This window comes from Oncorhynchus mykiss, chromosome 30, assembly GCF_013265735.2.
Source record: "Oncorhynchus mykiss isolate Arlee chromosome 30, USDA_OmykA_1.1, whole genome shotgun sequence".
Classification (NCBI taxonomy): Eukaryota; Metazoa; Chordata; class Actinopteri; order Salmoniformes; family Salmonidae; genus Oncorhynchus; species Oncorhynchus mykiss.
The window spans coordinates 16,305,748-16,325,377 of NC_050570.1; the positions used below are offsets into that span (position 1 = coordinate 16,305,748).

A 19,630-nucleotide genomic window follows, 5' to 3' on the forward strand; every position below is an offset into this window, starting at 1 on the left:
TGACAACCCTAACCTTAATTCTAACCTTAACCCGTAACTCTTAACCATAATTCTAATCCTAACTCCTAAACTTAAAATAGCCTTTGTCCTCAAGGGGATGTGGGAAATGTCCCCAAAAGGGAGAATTTTCCTTGTTTTACTATCCTTGTGGGGACTTTTGCGGATTTAGGTCCCCACAAGGATACAAGAACAAACCAACCCACACACACACACACAGCAGAAGCCCGTTCTGGTCTGCACTCAGAGGGTTAGAGTAAAATAGAGCCGGAATAGGGATCAATTCATGTTTCCGTACTAGTAGCATGTCATACAAGTAGTATTTAATTTGACATTGAATGCTCATTCGTCAACTGCTGGCATTATACTGCATGACTTGTGCCGTGGGCTTGTAAAACTATACTGGGTATGACATTGTCAAAGGGGTGTTTGTTTATAAGATAGAAGAGCTCAACCATACCGTAGAACTGTAAAGCACCCTGCAAAAAGAGTTGGGATCTTAGGTTAGATGCATTCAGATCAGAGAATCACAGTTGCACTTCATTATCATCTGGGGATTTTGTGTGAACTATTTTGAGTAAGCATTGCATTATTTGTTTATCTCGATACTGTCATGTGGACTGTTCTATGATTTGCACATGCCATTGAAATATGTAGTTTTGTCTGTGCAAAATCTTTTGAAAACAATTGATATCTGTAGGACCATAAATAGAGAAAAACGTTTCAACAATAAAATAACATAAGTCTACCCACATCCCCATATCACTGCACATTCCCATCACTTCCCCATACTACTGGTCTATGCAGAGCTGTCCAGTGTGTATGGGACGTGTCCGTGCGAGCCTATCCCAACACACACAGATAGCTCGGCAGTGAGTGAGTGTGGACTGATAGATTAAAAGACAGTAGGCAAATAATGTTATCAGGCCCATCGGCGCTCTCATCCCCCAAGAGGGATGTGGGAACAACAGTGGAGATCTGGGTAGGGAAGGAGCAAGCTCTGCCAGCTCTTTTCTTCTGGTTTTCCTGTTCTCCATTCTGTCAATTGTCCGTTGTTGTTCCGTGTTCTTGGCCATATACGAAGGGAACACACAGACACCGTCACACCCAGACAGGCCTTCCTCTCACTCTGTTTCAATTTCCTCCAGGTACCTCCTTAACTACACAACATATTGCACACATCATATAAATACAATGGCTATTTCTATACATGATCTAGTCATATTATTGATCACACATACATGTCATCAGCAGACAGGGTAGTGTCCACTGTACTGTACACATGAAGTCATCAGCTGGGAGGGTATTGTATAGAACATCACATTGTACAGAGACACCGTACAAGACACATGTAAGTCCTCAGACAGACACAGGGTTTTGGCATGTGTCTGTAGTAGTGGTGTGTGTGGTAGTGGTTTGTGTGGTAGTGGAGTGTGTGGTAGTGGTATGTGTAGTAGTGGTGTGTGTAGTAGTGGTGTGTGGTTGTGGTGTGTGTAGTAGTGGTGTGTGGTAGTAGTGGTGCGTGTAGTAGTGGTGTGTGGTAGTAGTGGTGTGTGTAGTAGTGGTGCGTGTAGTAGTGGTGTGTGGTAGTAGTGGTGTGTGTAGTAGTGGTGTGTGGTTGTAGTGGTGTGTGGTTGTAGTGGTGCGTGTAGTAGTGGTGTGTGGTTGTAGTGGTGTGTGTAGTAGTGGTGTGTGTAGTAGTGGTGTGTGGTTGTGGTGGTGCGTGTAGTAGTGGTGCGTGTAGTAGTGGTGTGTGTAGTAGTGGTGTGTGTAGTAGTGGTGTGTGTAGTAGTGGTGTGTGGTTGTGGTGTGTGGTTGTGGTGTGTGTAGTAGTGGTGTGTGGTAGTAGTGGTGCGTGTAGTAGTGGTGTGTGGTAGTAGTGGTGTGTGTAGTAGTGGTGCGTGTAGTAGTGGTGTGTGGTAGTAGTGGTGTGTGGTAGTAGTGGTGCGTGTAGTAGTGGTGTGTGGTTGTAGTGGTGTGTGGTTGTAGTGGTGCATGTAGTAGTGGTGTGTGGTTGTAGTGGTGTGTGTAGTAGTGGTGTGTGTAGTAGTGGTGTGTGGTTGTGGTGGTGCGTGTAGTAGTGGTGCGTGTAGTAGTGGTGTGTGTAGTAGTGGTGCGTGTAGTAGTGGTGTGTGTAGTAGTGGTGTGTGGTTGTGGTGTGTGTAGTAGTGGTGTGTGGTTGTAGTGGTGCGTGTAGTAGTGGTGCGTGTAGTAGTGGTGTGTGTAGTAGTGGTGCGTGTAGTAGTGGTGTGTGTAGTAGTGGTGTGTGGTTGTGGTGTGTGTAGTAGTGGTGTGTGGTTGTAGTGGTGCGTGTAGTAGTGGTGTGTGGTTGTAGTGGTGCGTGTAGTAGTGGTGTGTGGTAGTAGTGGTGTGTGGTAGTAGTGGTGCGTGTAGTAGTGGTGTGTGTAGTAGTGGTGTGTGGTTGTGGTGTGTGTTGTAGTGGTGTGTGGTTGTAGTGGTGCGTGTAGTAGTGGTGTGTGGTTGTAGTGGTGCATGTATTAGTGGTGTGTGGTAGTAGTGGTGTGTGGTAGTAGTGGTGCGTGTAGTAGTGGTGTGTGTAGTAGTGGTGCGTGTAGTAGTGGTGTGTGTAGTAGTGGTGTGTGGTTGTGGTGTGTGTAGTAGTGGTGTGTGGTTGTAGTGGTGCGTGTAGTAGTGATGTGTGGTTGTAGTGGTGCGTGTAGTAGTGGTGTGTGGTTGTAGTGGTGCGTGTAGTAGTGGTGTGTAGTTGTAGTGGTGCGTGTAGTAGTGGTGTGTGGTTGTGGTGGTGCGTGTAGTAGTGGTGCGTGTAGTAGTGGTGTGTGTAGTAGTGGTGCGTGTAGTAGTGGTGCGTGTAGTAGTGGTGTGTGGTTGTAGTGGTGTGTGGTTGTAGTGGTGCATGTAGTAGTGGTGTGTGGTTGTAGTGGTGTGTGTAGTAGTGGTGTGTGTAGTAGTGGTGTGTGGTTGTGGTGGTGCGTGTAGTAGTGGTGCGTGTAGTAGTGGTGTGTGTAGTAGTGGTGCGTGTAGTAGTGGTGTGTGTAGTAGTGGTGTGTGGTTGTGGTGTGTGTAGTAGTGGTGTGTGGTTGTAGTGGTGCGTGTAGTAGTGGTGTGTGGTTGTAGTGGTGCGTGTAGTAGTGGTGTGTGGTAGTAGTGGTGTGTGGTAGTAGTGGTGCGTGTAGTAGTGGTGTGTGTAGTAGTGGTGTGTGGTTGTGGTGTGTGTTGTAGTGGTGTGTGGTTGTAGTGGTGCGTGTAGTAGTGGTGTGTGGTTGTAGTGGTGCATGTATTAGTGGTGTGTGGTAGTAGTGGTGTGTGGTAGTAGTGGTGCGTGTAGTAGTGGTGTGTGTAGTAGTGGTGCGTGTAGTAGTGGTGTGTGTAGTAGTGGTGTGTGGTTGTGGTGTGTGTAGTAGTGGTGTGTGGTTGTAGTGGTGCGTGTAGTAGTGGTGTGTGGTTGTAGTGGTGCGTGTAGTAGTGGTGTGTGGTTGTAGTGGTGCGTGTAGTAGTGGTGTGTAGTTGTAGTGGTGCGTGTAGTAGTGGTGTGTGGTTGTGGTGGTGCGTGTAGTAGTGGTGCGTGTAGTAGTGGTGTGTGTAGTAGTGGTGCATGTAGTAGTGGTGTGTGTAGTAGTGGTGTGTGGTTGTAGTGGTGCGTGTAGTAGTGGTGTGTGGTTGTAGTGGTGCGTGTAGTAGTGGTGTGTGGTTGTAGTGGTGCGTGTAGTAGTGGTGTGTGGTTGTAGTGGTGCGTGTAGTAGTGGTTTGTGGTAGTAGTGGTGCGTGTAGTAGTGGTGCGTGTAGTAGTGGTGTGTGTAGTAGTGGTGTGTAGTAGTGGTGCGTGTAGTAGTGGTGTTTGTAGTAGTGGTGTGTGGTAGTAGTGGTGTGTGTAGTAGTGGTGCGTGTAGTAGTGGTGTGTGTAGTAGTGGTGTGTGGTTGTGGTGTGTGTAGTAGGACATGCACCAGACTGTACAAACTTCAAACTGTATTGTCTTATCCTCGCTTCATTAGCCGTGTCAGGGTGACTGGTTATTAAAAGTACATCTGTATAATAAAAACAACATCCATTACTATGAGCAATGATCACAACCGCCCAATAATGAGAGTAAAAATAGCCATGAGTATCTTTATTACTTGTTAGAACCTCTGGTAGCCAAGAGTCCAAGAAAGTCTAAATTTATTTCAAGAGAGAGGCTAAAAGGCTGGATACTTTTCACTTCGGCTACTTTGGATGCATTTTATGTCTCCAACATGCTGTAGACCTGAGAGAGGTGTTCAGGTAATGTTATTGCGGAGACTCAGATTTCATCAAGTTGGTGTGGGGTTTACATTTTTTTTCTGTTTCAGTAGCTTTCATCTCATCTAAGTCTGAGTCTCACGTATGTCTGGGTCTGGAAATGAATGATTTAAAATGACATTTGTTAAATCTATTTATTTAGACAAGCAGTCAGCGATTAGAGGCAACACATTATTGAACGTGTATACTGCATTACAGTATATGTACTATATCATAGTGTGTGTATTTGTGTGTATTGCACACTGGTCATTGTGTGTGTGTGTGTGTGTGTGTGTGTGTGTGTGTGTGTGTGTGTGTGTGTGTGTGTGTGTGTGTGTGTGTGTGTGTGTGTGTGTGTGTGTGTGTGTGTGTGTGTGTGTGTGTGTGTGTGTGTGTGTGTGTGTGTGTGTGTGAGGGAGCCACCGAGCTGCACTCTGCCCCGAGGAGACATGTCTCATAGCCATTTGGGTGGGATGAATAAATCATCTTTGCCTTGTGAGACTTAATTAGGCATGATGCATGTCCAGAGACACAGGCTGCTGCCCTGATGCTGAGCCTTGAGCTCCACAGCGGCAGCTCAACAGTTCTGGGGCACTGCTCTGGGGTGGCAGAGATTGAACATTTTATTCTGCTTTCCAACCCCAGTCAATCCTTTAAACTGGTGAGGGCATCACACCATCACACATGTTCAGTATATCAGCATAAACTGGCATAACCTTTTGACAGCCACATTAGTTATGAAGCGTGCTGTTCTAAAAAGAAAACATGTAAAAACCAAAGGTCACAAATCCCTCATCCAACCTGGCTCGCTTTCCATTTGACGCAAGTTTGACTGCAGTCTTTAAATGAAACTGTATTCTAGCATCCAAACCAACATCCCTGAAGATAAATTACATGAATAAACCATTCAATGAAAAGTCAATGTGATGTGAAGACAGTCAAAAACATGCATGTTTCATCTCTAAGGGTTAAACATGTTTTTTAGTTTCTCCTAGAATTGGATTTAGTTACGGTGCATTGATTTGCATGTACATCTACAGGGCTAGATATCCAATTCTCCCTTCTCTCTTCCTTCTGATGAACAAACCATTTGAGCCCTCCAGGATTAGAAATAGTGCTTAGGGAATTCTCCTCCAATTGGCTAATCAAGGCCTCTCTCTCATGTCTCTAAATGTGTTTCAATTCTCCTCCAATTGGCTAATCAAGGCCTCTCTCTCATGTCTCTAAATTTGTTTCAAAGGGTGCGATATTTCAGCAGGGGTAATCTCTTTTCCAGCTGTAATTCTTAATCACCCAACCAGCCGCTCGGTCAGTCATGATATGGGGCTTTATGGAGCTCTATGGGGCTCTCTCTGCCTTCCCTTCCCTGTACCTCTTCCCTGTCTGGGCTTTGTCATCTGGTTTCAGCAGGTAGATGCTGAGATTGAACCTGATCAATGTTGCTTCCTGTCTGTCACTGACCTCGTCCTCAGACACGGATTAATGGGAAGGACATGTGGCACAGGCACCATGCAGCACCATGACCCAAACAAGCCCTGCTGCCTGCTCCCTCCCTGCACTAACATAAACCTGCACATCTTTGCTTTCATGACATCATGTAACAGGGCCAATCACGCACACGGACCACATACAACCTACCTAAATCCACCCCTCTTTGTTTTTCCAGAGTTAAAAGCTGTTTGAAAGATGAAGTGGTTAATGGTTCAGTTTGGATGTCACAGTCAAAGTGCACCGTTATACTGTGGAAATGTATAATTGCGACAAGTGCAACTTGGCTTCACCAAATATACCAAGTGCTGTGTAGTAATATACAGACAGTGTAATATTGAAAGCTGATCGATAATATATTTCTGCTGTCTTTTTCCTTAGTGGATGTGAGTTCATGTAGCCTGACTGAATTACAAGCTCCTATGTAAAGGTTAGCAAGTCTCCCTCCTCGCCTCCCAGCAGACGTCTGTGTGTCCTGTAAGAGATCCTTTTCCGTCCCAACACTGTCAGACTCAAAGTTAATGGAAGATTTGGTTTCATACAGCCACTCATAAAAAAAAAACCAGCCATCAATGAGGCAGTATCACATGCCATGATAGAATTATCAGGCTTCCAGTAAATTCTGCTATTATAATCTAAATGTACTGGGTCCCTGACAAGAAATTCACCATCTATTATTCAGCTATCAGTAAAATGAATGGGCCGCCCAATGTAGTGGTTAAACTGTCAAGACTGTGGCCATCCAATATTCTCCATACTATACATGCCATTTCTAAAATGCCCGCTATATTAAGCACTTCTCTGTTACCAATGCAATTCTATTATATAGGTAACGTATAGAAGTCATATTGCCAAATCCTAGCCAAGCTTCTCTTTCAGTCGGAATGGAATTAATGAAATTAAACACAATCCTTGACATTATGGGGGGGATCTATTCAGTGGTATTTCAACCAGGCGATAAATTCTACAATGTATGATATAACACACATGTTTATGATCCACTCTTTTTCAAATATATTTTGCGGATCTTACATTACAGATCCCTGTCCACGGAGCTTGGAAGCCCACCGTTTGGCTAACCTCTGTTACCTCTGTTACCTCTATGCCCTCAGAGCTGTGTTGAGAGAGAGCGATGAACCTGCCAGTGACATGCGTCTGTCCTTGGACTTGATCTGTCACCACAACCTCAGGCTGCCCATAACCACATGGCTATGTGGTTCAGCATTATCATATCAGGTTGTCAGCTTGGACAGGGACTGAAACCAATTAGATGATGATGTTTGTATTTTTAATGGCCCACTAACTGATGGCCAGGTCAGCTGTTTTTGTCTTGGTTGTAGGAGGGGAGGGGGGGTATTTTCTTCGCTCATGAAACAAAAAGGTGATAAAAGCCTGTACATTTTGTTGAGAGACATCCTTATCAAGTGTTTGTCATGAAACTAATACTGCTCCTCTGATGCCCTACAGTATCTTATCTACAGGTCAAGGAGAAGGTTGTGTGTAAACTGTTCTAGATGAGACTATCCATTAAACATGCAGGTGAAAGTAGTCCTTTATGAGAGGCTGAGCAGGACAGACTGAGAAAAGTCTGTCCCCTCCCCAGCCTTTCAAACACAGACAAGTGACAAGGTAGAGCCAGTGGTGTGAAGTTAAGCTCCCCTTTCTCTTCCTCTGTTCACCCCATTGCCTTTCGAGCTCCACACAAAAGAAGGGGGTCTCAAGATGTCTAAAAAGCACTATATACTCATAAAAAGCGACGAAAAAAGGCCAAGAGGGGTCGATTGTCCTTTTCTCCTTTCTACCCGGCAGAGTTTGGCTGTATGATAAGACTGATATGGCTCACATAAGACTGATAAGACTGATATGGTTCACATAAGACTGATAAGACTGATATGGTTCACATAAGACTGATAAGACTGATATGGTTCACATAAGACTGATAAGACTGATATGGTTCACATAAGACTGATAAGACTGATATGGTTCACATAAGACTGATAAGACTGATATGGTTCACATAAGACTGATAAGACTGATATGGTTCACATAAGACTGATAAGACTGATATGGCTCACATAAGACTGATAAGACTGATATGGTTCACATAAGACTGATAAGACTGATATGGCTCACATAAGACTGATAAGACTGATATGGCTCACATAAGACTGATAAGACTGATATGGTTCACATAAGACTGATAAGACTGATATGGTTCACATAAGACTGATAAGACTGATATGGTTCACATAAGACTGATAAGACTGATATGGTTCACATAAGACTGATAAGACTGATATGGTTCACATAAGACTGATAAGACTGATATGGCTCACATAAGACTGATAAGACTGATATGGTTCACATAAGACTGATAAGACTGATATGGTTCACATAAGACTGATAAGACTGATATGGTTCACATAAGACTGATAAGACTGATATGGTTCACATAAGACTGATAAGACTGATATGGTTCACATAAGACTGATAAGACTGATATGGCTCACATAAGACTGATAAGACTGATATGGTTCACATAAGACTGATAAGACTGATATGGCTCACATAAGACTGATAAGACTGATATGGCTCACATAAGACTGATAAGACTGATATGGTTCACATAAGACTGATAAGACTGATATGGTTCACATAAGACTGATAAGACTGATATGGTTCACATAAGACTGATAAGACTGATATGGTTCACATAAGACTGATAAGACTGATATGGTTCACATAAGACTGATAAGACTGATATGGTTCACATAAGACTGATAAGACTGATATGGTTCACATAAGACTGATAAGACTGATATGGTTCACATAAGACTGATAAGACTGATATGGCTCACATAAGACTGATAAGACTGATATGGTTCACATAAGACTGATAAGACTGATATGGTTCACATAAGACTGATAAGACTGATATGGTTCACATAAGACTGATAAGACTGATATGGTTCACATAAGACTGATAAGACTGATATGGCTCACATAAGACTGATAAGACTGATATGGTTCACATAAGACTGATAAGACTGATATGGCTCACATAAGACTGATAAGACTGATATGGTTCACATAAGACTGATAAGACTGATATGGTTCACATAAGACTGATAAGACTGATATGGTTCACATAAGACTGATAAGACTGATATGGTTCACATAAGACTGATAAGACTGATATGGTTCACATAAGACTGATAAGACTGATATGGTTCACATAAGACTGATAAGACTGATATGGTTCACATAAGACTGATAAGACTGATATGGTTCACATAGCTTCAACATGAACATGATTTTCCTTATCCTCCTTTTGATGTGATAATTGTTCATAATGTAAAAATAGTATATCTGTAGTATATATCTACAGATTCCCATATTCTGCGAATTCATTCAAAACCTGTGACCTACATTGAGATTAGAGTAAAAACGCTATGCTTAATAACAGAGTGATGCTACATAAAAAGTTAATTGCCAGGGTTAATTTGAAACGATTTTGATCCAATCACCTATCAAGTTCTTGTTCCCATGATACTTTTTCAAGGTGTTTAAAGTAGTATTGAGTGATGCTGGCTTTGTCCCCTCCTTCCTTAACCACACACACACACACACACACACGCACACAGGCATTTGCTTGGACCCAGTCCTCAGCCCTCTGAGGAGGTCAGCTCAGATCAAAGGTGCTGGTCACAGCCATTAGGCCCAGCAGTGAAGAACCAGCATGAAAAGCTTGTGTTTTGAAAAGGAGGGCAGAGAGGAAAAACAACAGGGCCCTCTCCATTTTAAAGGCAAACTGTGAAATAATTGAAAAGGTATGTCAATCAAGAGCAGGCGCCCAGCGGGAGCGCCCCGATTCCCAGGCTCTCTCCTGGTCGAGCACCGGGCCATGGAGGGCTGCTGAAGGGGGCAATCCAAGAAATCTTTCACTCGATTCTCCTCCTCCCTTATCCCCTGCTTTATAATTGTGTATTGGGACGGTCCCACCCCCGTCCCGTCCCCCCCAAGTCCAACAAAAAGCTCAGTCATTAATAAGATCTTGTCTTTTCTCCACCTCTCAGGTAAGTAACAAAGAGTTATTGGGGGACGGAGGGGCAAGTTGGAGTGCACATAGTTTTATGACCCCCCTCCCCCTATTTATTACCAGCCCCTACACCCAGTACCCACTCCCTCCTCCTCCCATAGCATGAGTCTGACAAAAGGAACCCCGTGAGAGTCTCTCGCTTTCCTTTCTGCGTTTTTATTTCAAGGTCAGAAAAGGCTGAATGATCTGACGAGGGGCTCACTTCCAAAAAAGGGGGAACGAAAGAAAAGAGAAAGAGTAAAAGACGACTGGGCTTTGAAAATCCCATAGAAGATAGAAAACGGTCAGTCCACACTTGACTAGTCCTGTATAGGGATTTGTTTGTAATAGCAGCTTCAAGCTTATTAACAGCTCTGGCCAAAACATGTCAACAGATCCTGCCAAGGGTAGGAAAGAAGCTAAAGCTACCTGTCTCGTCAACAGAGCAGATGAAACATGCACAGCAGAGAGTGGATTATAATAAACAGCATGATTACAAATAGCTACCCTTTCTTTCCTCATTAGTTCCTGTATTGCATGTGCACATGCAATAATTGGTTAACATGCAAAAATGGGTTAATACCGCATTGAAAAAGCAGAAACACTCTTTGCATAAATATGACACAACATGTTGTCAACATGGTACGTGGGTCTAATGAGGTGGTCATTAGCCTTAACATAAGGACTTATGAGGTCTATTTGAAGACTGATATCCAAAAGATCGTCCGTACAAAACTATTCTCACACGTAAGAGATCCACGTTCCTGCATTCGATACCTCAGGGAAGAAAAGTCATTGTAACCACACCATCCACTCCTTGCTTTTAGTACATAGTGCAATCTACGTATCAGAGTGAGGATCATGGCAGCACCTACCGTGCCTGGAGCTCAGAGCAGCAAATAATGGCAATTAGAGGCAGCAGCACTTTCAGGCACCAGCGGTTTTCATTGGACTAGACAAGTCCCCATAACCCCACAGTGAGCTCCAATCACCAGCCTGCCTGGGCCTAATTGCTTATGAGTCGCTTGCACGCTCCCTACCACCATAACGCCCAGTGTTTGTAAACACAGCTCAAAAGGGGACATTGCCATCAATGTGCTAACATGCCTTTGAAGGATCAGAGGGATGGGGGTGCAGCTGGATGGATTGGTACCTGCCTGGCCTGGCTGGCTGACTGGCCCTGGGCTGGTTGGCTGACTGGCCCTGGCCTGGCCTGGCTGGCTGACTGGCCCTGGGCTGGCTGGCTGACTGGCCCTGGGCTGACTGGCTGACTGGCCCTGGGCTGACTGTCCCACTGCAGCTGTGTGGAGAAAGGAGCTCCATGTACACACACATGTCAGAGAAGAAAGACACTCAACAGGTCCTCTATGTATTTACCCTCTCTGTCTCTCTGTCTCTCTGTGTGTCTGATATGGATGACCTCACCTGGTAAGCATGGATAGTGGTGGTAGCAGCTGTGAGTCTGTGTATCGCTACATGGTTCAGGAAGGAAGGAAAGAGAAACGGACAATGTCTTTGGCTGTCTTATCTAGTAGTTGGTTTCACAATGTCAATTGTTGATAAGGATTTCACCTGTATAAAAACTTCCCTGATCTTAAGTGTCTCTAAGACCATTACCCTTCTCTGTTATTTAAGTGATAATGCCTGAGAGGCCGGTGTTTGGAGGATAAATTGACACGGGTGTTTCAAACCGTGCCAATATATCCCCCAAACACCTGCTTCTACGGCATTATCATTTTCAAACAATAGGTTACCAACATATTCAAATAATGATTGACATATAATTTAGCAATAAGGCCCGAGGGGGTGTGGTATATGGCTAACATACCATGGCTAAGGGCTGTTATTATGTGGAGTGCCTGGATACAGCCCTTCGCTGTGGTATATTGGCAATATACCACAAACACCCAAGGTGCGTTATAGTATTATAAACTGATTACCAATGTAATTAGAGCAATAAAAATACATTTTTGTCATAACCGTGGTAAACGGTCTGATATACCACAGCTTTTAGCCAATCAGCATTCAGGGCTCAAACCACCCAGTTTATAATACTATTTTTTTTAAATCCCCAAACATATTAAGCCAACCCTTGCTCCCAATTACAGCTTTTTCCTAATTTCTTTCCAAACAAAGTCTGGATTTACATAAATAAATAGGGGAAAGATGGCAGTGGCGGGAGAGTAACACCTGCTCGGACCCTGGTGAGCGCGTTTATTTTTCATCGCTGGATGGGTTTAACCAGTGTCCCTGCTCGGAAACCCACTAGCTGCCCCCTTCAGCACATGTGGTTCTGCATGAGCAGCGCTGCACCGCTGGTCTGGGCGCTTCGTGAGTTTACTGCTCCTACTTCATTTCCTACTGGTGTGAGGTCCACATCTCCTTCAGCACCTTGATGTTACTGTGTTTACAGGCCCTGTCCAAATGCAACAGCCTATTTGTTAGCCTCGTTTCCCGTTTCAGCAACATTCAGAGGTGCCCATTAGAGGAGAAAAAACAGCATGTTTCTCAAGATGTTTTCTCCTCCAAAAACAGGTTTCCATGGCTTGCGATGTCTGTTGGGAGGGATGTGTGCTTAGATCTGATAGCAGGCCACATCAGGGTGCCTTTGAAGGTGAGACAGGAGGAGTTCTCCAAGGGAGCAGCGTATCCAGCAATTAGGTCCTTTTCAGGCCCCCGTGGTAAGACCCACAGGTCATCTCCAAAACATTTCCGTCTATCGCCATGACAATGGCTAAGGGCTTTTTGTGTAGACTAAAACCAGATCATGACCAAGCCACATGGGATTTGTTTGCAATCAGTGCCCAGAAGAAACAATTAGCCTGCAGCACTGCCAGGTCTTTTATGGAGAAAGTGGGTAAGAGGTTGGTGTAAGTGGCCATCAGACGCTGCTTTGTGTCTCCCTGGTAAACTTCACCGGGCATCATCTGGATGGAGTGTCAGTGTCTGGGATGATGGCACTCCCTCCCTGTGCAGACAGGACCCAGCCCATAATGCTCTTTGTGCTGAATGCTACAGTCAGTCTACTGAGAGGGTGTAGATAGAGTGAGCTCTGGAAAATTTTGTCTGGCTCAGAATGGATTAAAAGACTGGGTGTTCTCATTTCATTGCATAAATCATATCGTACTTCCAGACACAGAATAATAAATTATTTATTTTTTTACTTGAAAACAGTGTTGTCTTACAAGTAAATAGATTTTTCCTCTTGAATATTGTTTATGATATGTTTTTGAAATGGCTGATTTGAATCATATTGTATTTCTGAAGGATGACACAGCCTATTTTCAAATGTATTTATGTCTCTGCAGTCAAGTAGTTCTCAGTGAGACGATTGTTAATAAGAAACTGAGTTGTAGATGTCTCTTCACAAAGGGAAACATTTAAATGGGCCATTATGCATATCCAGTTTTTTTCTCTTTTGTCTTGGGAAAACCCTCTCCCCAGAGCATATGCCCGTCTGGTTTCCTAATCGATAACGATAGAGTAGCTTATGATGGAAAACTCCCCTGTTCTAACAGAGACTTCTGTTCCTTCTTTTTCAGGTCTAATGGAAATCCGATCTGTCAGTGTGGGAGTCGTCGCCATCAAATCGGTCAGCACCGGGCTGTACTTAGCAATGTCCAAAAAAGGCACACTGTTTGGATCGGTAGGTACACCTTGCAACATTGTTTCATGAGACACCATGGGCAGCCAGGTTCCAGCTAGGGGACATTGATGTTTCCTCCAAGCACAGGTCATTCCATTCAAATGAGTCTTTGAGGTCTACACTAGGAAAATCAACAGCAGGCCAAAGTTTCAAGTATGAAGTTCTAATAGTGGCAATATCAATCATGACTATATACCTGGGCCCAGCTTGATAATAGCTGCAGGTGATGCTCGTACGCGGGTCTTGAAGAGAGGCTTGTTCCACTGTTAAAATACTGCAGATAGCCAAGAAAAGTCAAACGCTGCAGATAGCCAAGAAAAGTCAAAATACTGCAGATAGCCAAGAAAAGTCAAAATACTGCAGATAGCCAAGAAAAGTCAAAATACTGCAGATAGCCAAGAAAAGTCAAAATACTGCAGATAGCCAAGAAAAGTAAAACACTGCAGATAGCCAAGAAAAGTCAAACACTGCAGATAGCCAAGAAAAGTCTAAATACTGCAGATAGCCAAGAAAAGTCAAACACTGCAGATAACCAAGAAAAGTAAAAATACTGCAGATAGCCAAAAAAGTCAAAATACTGCAGATAGCCAAGAAAAGTCAAACACTGCAGATAGCCAAGAAAAGTCAAACACTGCAGATAGCCAAGAAAAGTCAAACACTGCAGATAGCCAAGAAAAGTCAAAATACTGCAGATAGCCAAGAAAAGTCAGAATACTGCAGATAACCAAGAAAAGTCAAACACTGCAGATAGCCAAGAAAAGTCAGAATACTGCAGATAGCCAAGAAAAGTCAAACACTGCAGATAGCCAAGAAAAGTCAGAATACTGCAGATAACCAAGAAAAGTCAGAATACTGCAGATAACCAAGAAAAGTCAGAACACTGCAGATAACCAAGAAAAGTCAGAACACTGCAGATAGCCAAGAAAAGTCAGAATGCTGCAGATAACCAAGAAAAGTCAGAACACTGCAGATAGCCAAGAAAAGTCAGAATACTGCAGATAGCCAAGAAAAGTCAGAATACTGCAGATAGCCAAGAAAAGTCAGAATACTGCAGATAGCCAAGAAAAGTCAGAATACTGCAGATAGCCAAGAAAAGGAGGCTGAACTAATGTCAGAACAGGCAGATGTGAAGGTCTTGCGTGCCATCTGCCACTTGTTGTGCTCATACACAGCTCTCTCGTTCTTTCTCTCCCTCTTTTTCTCTCTCTCTTTCTCTCTCTATTTCTCTCTCTCTGTCATGTAATGAGGCTGCCTATGGCGTGGTATCTAAGTGTTTTACAGCTCAGAGAGAGAGAGAAAAATCTGGAGCTGGCAATCAGTCAGCAATGTGAAGCTGTGATGAGTTGCAGACCATTATTTCACCCTGCCACCAGCATAAACAGGACATAGATGAACTCACTCAGCTTCCTAGAACCTCCCACTGAAACCTCCCTTAATGACCATTAAGCAGGAGAATCAAGTTAGCCTGATGCTATCTCCATAAGGGCCCTGTGATCTCAGCCTGATAGTGGCATGTAGATGGGATTGCTCCAGAATCTGTTTTGATGGTCATATCTTTAGGTCATACCTACGTACAGATAAGAAGTTCCAACCACCCATGGCAATGAGGAGAGGGCTTTGTTGGCTGGCCTGTGCCTGTATATTGACACAAATCCCTGTTTCTGTTCATAGCCTCAGAAATGGATCAAGGACGTGATAACAATCTGATAGATGACTGTCAAAACATTTTACATTGCAGATGAACACTTCTTCATGTAGGTTAGTTACAGTATCAAAAAGACATGTTTTTATATTGTTATATCTTCTTGGCCGTGATCCGACCATAACGAACACCTAATTATAAAATGCTTTGCCATTCAATGTGGATGGTTATTGTTTTGTTATGGAACAACATAGAAACAACACACAACAAATAACTCCATAACAACACAGAAATAAATGGAAAACATGAATGCAATAACAGACATGGACCTTTGTCCCTATCTCAGAGGTGTGTCCATGCTACTGCTGTTAGTTACTACTGGTCATAATAAACACATGTTTTACTCTCCCTCACTCTCCCCCTCTCTCCCTCTCTCCCCCCCTCCTCCCTCTCTCCCTCTCTCTCCCTCTCTCCCTCTCCCCTCTCTCCCTCTCTCCCTCTCTCCCTCACTCTCCCTCTCTCCCTCACTCTCCCTCACTCTCCCCCTCTCTCCCTCGCTCCCTCTCTCCCTCTCTTTCCCTCGCTCCCTCTCTCCCTCGCTCCCTCCCTCTCCCTCTCTCTCCCTCGCTCCCTCCCACTCCCTCTCTCTCCCTCGCTCTCTCTCTCTCTCTCTTCCTCTCTCCCTCACTCTCCCTCACTCTCCCACTCTCTCCCTCGCTCCCTCTCTCCCTCTCGCTCCCTCTCTCCCTCTCTCTCCCTCTCTCCTTCACCCTCCCTCTCTCCCTCACTCTCCCTCACTTTCCCTCTCTCCCTCCCCTGCAGGTGAAGTACAACCCTAACTGTAAGTTCAAGGAGCGCATCGAGGAGAACGGCTACAACACGTATGCCTCCCTGCGCTGGAAACACGGCGGCAGGCAGATGTTCGTATCTCTGAACGGCAGGGGGAAGCCCCGGCGAGGTCACAAAGCCCGGAGGAGACACCCCTCCACCCACTTCCTCCCCATGCTGCCCTCATAGAGGAACAACTGGACTCATGCTCTGCTCTGCAGCCAGTCCCTCTTACTAGTGTTGTGGTTACCAAGATAATTAGGAATAATATGATTATTTGATTATCATTATTATATCCATCCCTTCTCCCATATATGTACATTTGTTGGGGTCTTATAAACTATTTTGTTTGTCGAGATCGAAGTGGGGGGCATAATACAGTAGGTTTAAGTTATTCATCACCCCCCACGAGCGTAAGGTTCAGAAGTAAAGCTGCTAATATTGTGTAAATACAGTATGTCTATTATTATTATGATTGATTATCAAGCCGTGAGGAAAATGTTGATGACACTCTTCTGTGTCAAGGAGTAATTTTGACACCACCGTCCGCTGAGAAAGTGTGTAATTGAAACATATCCTCCCTCTAAAGGGTACGAGTATTGTCGATATATTGCCCCCATCCCTTATTTTCTGCGACTCTACAGGAGACAATGCTTTCCCTTGAGTGACCTTACAATATGCTGTTAAACCAATGGACTGCCGATGTAAAAGAGCTGACAAACAGTAAACAGAACATTTATTTAGGTTGTCAAAAATATCCATCTGAGCAAGAGAGATGATTCTCTAAAGATACTGAAAGGCCTTTACAATCAACGCTGCAAGGACTCTGCATTTGAGTGGACTTCAGACAGAGGGGACAGAATTCCATGTTTACGGAAACGTTTGGATTGATGTACATTGATACCCATGGATATCTGCTGTAAGACATCGGGTAGTCGTATGTACGGGATACGCATGGTATACATCGTCCAATGGAATGCTTACTTGCAGGTTCCTTCTCGACAATGAATCAACAATAAGACATAGTAAAAAAATAAGAATAGGAACGTAAAGTAAATGGCTCAGTAGAATAGAATAAACATAGACTAGAAGGCTATCGGGTCTTCTGGGTTTCTGAAATGAACTTGTGAGCTCTGCAGAAGTGTGCTTTAGCCTCCTTCTTTCATCCTAGACCACTAGCTCAGGGGTCAATCTTTCAAAGTGGGAGTCACGACGTTGTCTCTGATATGTTAGTTCCAGAATTCAGTAGTTAAATGCATACGGTACTCCCTTTGAAACACGTAGTGCATTTGAGGTTGTATCACAGGAGGTTGGTGGCACCTTAATTGGGGAGGATGGGCACATGGTAATGACTGGAGTGGAATAGGTGGGTTCCATGTGTTTGATGCCATTCCATTTCTCCGCTCCAGACATTTTTCTGAGCCGTCCTCCCCTCAGCAACCTCCACTGGGTTGTATATACACTTTTTGACAGTGATAGGATTTAACCCATTAATGTTGTATGTATGATAGCTGGTTATTGCATTATCTTGTCACGTCTTGCTAACATTTTCAAAAACCTGTTGCAAATAGAACTTTTAATATATTTAAACCTTTTTGTACCGTATAACATTTGAAGTTGATGTTATTGTCTCCATTTTGTGTCTAGTCTGAAATCCTAATTGTATTGCAGTCCATATTCTAGTCTATACTGTATGTTACTGCAATATGGCACCTACTCCCAACATCTGAATGGTCAGCAATGAGGATCTACAAGAACACATGTTTCAACTATTAGTCAGTTATTAGGTAGTCTGTTAATTGAATACTGTCATCAAAACAACGTTAGTGAGTGTCTTGGTTCGTGTTCAGCTTGAACGTCAATAAAATACACATAAATTACCCAATGTTCAAGGAGTCACTTATGCTAACACGCACCACATCTCTTCAGTTAGCTCCATTCTAAAAGAGTGACCATTTTGCCTCTTATGTAATGTACTGTACTTGCCTTGACTGTTTTGGGTTGTCAACATCTCCATCAGCGTTACATAATCATCATCATCATCTCCACATGAACATTCACAGCAGAAGTGGATTTGATGTAGTGGACCTCCCCTGATGAGCTCTTCAATGGGCTATCACGGGTCTTCAATGGGCTATCAGGTCTCTTCAATGGGCTATCACGGGTCTTCAATGGGCTATCACGGGTCTTCAATGGGCTATCACAGGTCTTCAATGGGCTATCAGGGGTCTTCAATGGGCTATCACGGATCCTCAATGGGCTATCAGGTCTCTTCAATGGGCTATCACAGGTCTTCAATGGGCTATCAGGGGTCTTCAATGGGCTATCACGGGTCTTAAATGGGCCATCACGGGTCTTAAATGGGCCATCACAGGTCTTAAATGGGCAATCACGGGTCTTAAATGGGCCATCATTGGTCTTCAATGGGCTATCACTGGTCTTCAATGGGCCATCACTGGTCTTCAATGGGCCATCACTGGTCTTCAATGGGCCATCACGTGTCTTCAATCACATTGAAGGCCTGGTAGAATGGGAGGCTATAGAATATTTTTACCCTGCAGACTGCAAAGATGAAGATGAATGGCCTCTATTGGTGGGAGAAAGGCAAGCGTTTCAGTATGTCATAATGTGAAATTGTTTTGATGGGAAACATGTCTATTCAAAACAACTTTGTGTCACACTGCCGTTTGATCCAAAGGTCTGCCAAACAATTGGATGTGGGTGTGAGGGTCTAGGGAGACTGAGTGTGTTAGTTTTTAATTGTATTTTTTTTATATACACTTATAGTTTTATATCTTTAGAGCTGAAGACGTGGCCAAGGGTTACTTGTATCTTAGTGGGGGAAGTTTCAGCTGCGACACCATCTGAACCTTTAAAGTGCCACATGCCCAATCTATAGGGTCTCACAAGAAACAGCTGAAAGTAGTGAAACCTTCACTTAGTTCTGTATTTTACTGACAGTTAAGTGGGGAAATAAGGTTTAGTAGACAATAGACAGATGTTATATACTGTAATTGCAGAAATCTAGTTTTGCAGGTGTTTCTCGACCAATGCGTCCTTGTTAATCCTTTAGCAGGCACAGCATCTCTTTGAAACATGCAAGCCCACAAAGTAAAGTAATCCCATTTTATGCCTGTTCTGTTGAATGGCCCACCTCATCGTCAAAGTGTCTTCACCTCTCCACTCGTCTAACAGTACAAGAATGTATTTCTTGGCTTTAAGGTGAGGCTGCCTGTTTATGCCAGACCCAGCTCAGAGCACAGGGACACTAAATGGGAGTCTGTAATTATCATTGTTCCTCTGCTGTCCTGTCAGTGTGCTCGCCAGAAAAACAAGAGGGATCCCTAGGCAGCGGTCATCAAAGCAATCGACTTTGATCAAAAACGGCATGAAAAAAATCAAGGTGGAATGCTCCAAACATAATACAAGTGAATGGGAATGGATATCATCCAAAGGACATCACCCACTCCCACTCTACCATGGCCTGTTAATGCCCTATGCACAGGTGCTTGTTACTAAATATAGGGTTTCATCAGTTGCTATGTGTCACTACGCAATGTGTTGATGCACTCGTATAGATAGGGTGGTTCCAAGGTTTGGCAAAGGGCATAGAAAATATAAGCAATATCATTTAGTGGAGAAGAACTACATTTGAAATCGACCCCATAGCAATGCATAGCTGCTCAGTGTTCTAATGATTTGTCCTGATTCATT

General features: G+C 43.7%; 1 protein-coding gene across 1 annotated transcript in view; it reads left to right on the top strand.

Moving 5' to 3' along the window:
• Positions 1 to 17,796, top strand: part of LOC110521418 (fibroblast growth factor 10-like) — a 37,398-nt gene extending 19,602 nt beyond the window's left edge. The window contains exons 2-3 of the mRNA XM_021598950.2: positions 13,343 to 13,446; positions 15,911 to 17,796. Coding sequence (XP_021454625.1) covers positions 13,343 to 13,446; positions 15,911 to 16,105 — 299 coding nt within the window. The 3' untranslated portion in view covers positions 16,106 to 17,796. The remainder of the gene's footprint in view (positions 1 to 13,342; positions 13,447 to 15,910) is intronic.
• Positions 17,797 to 19,630: the final 1,834 nt, after the last annotated feature.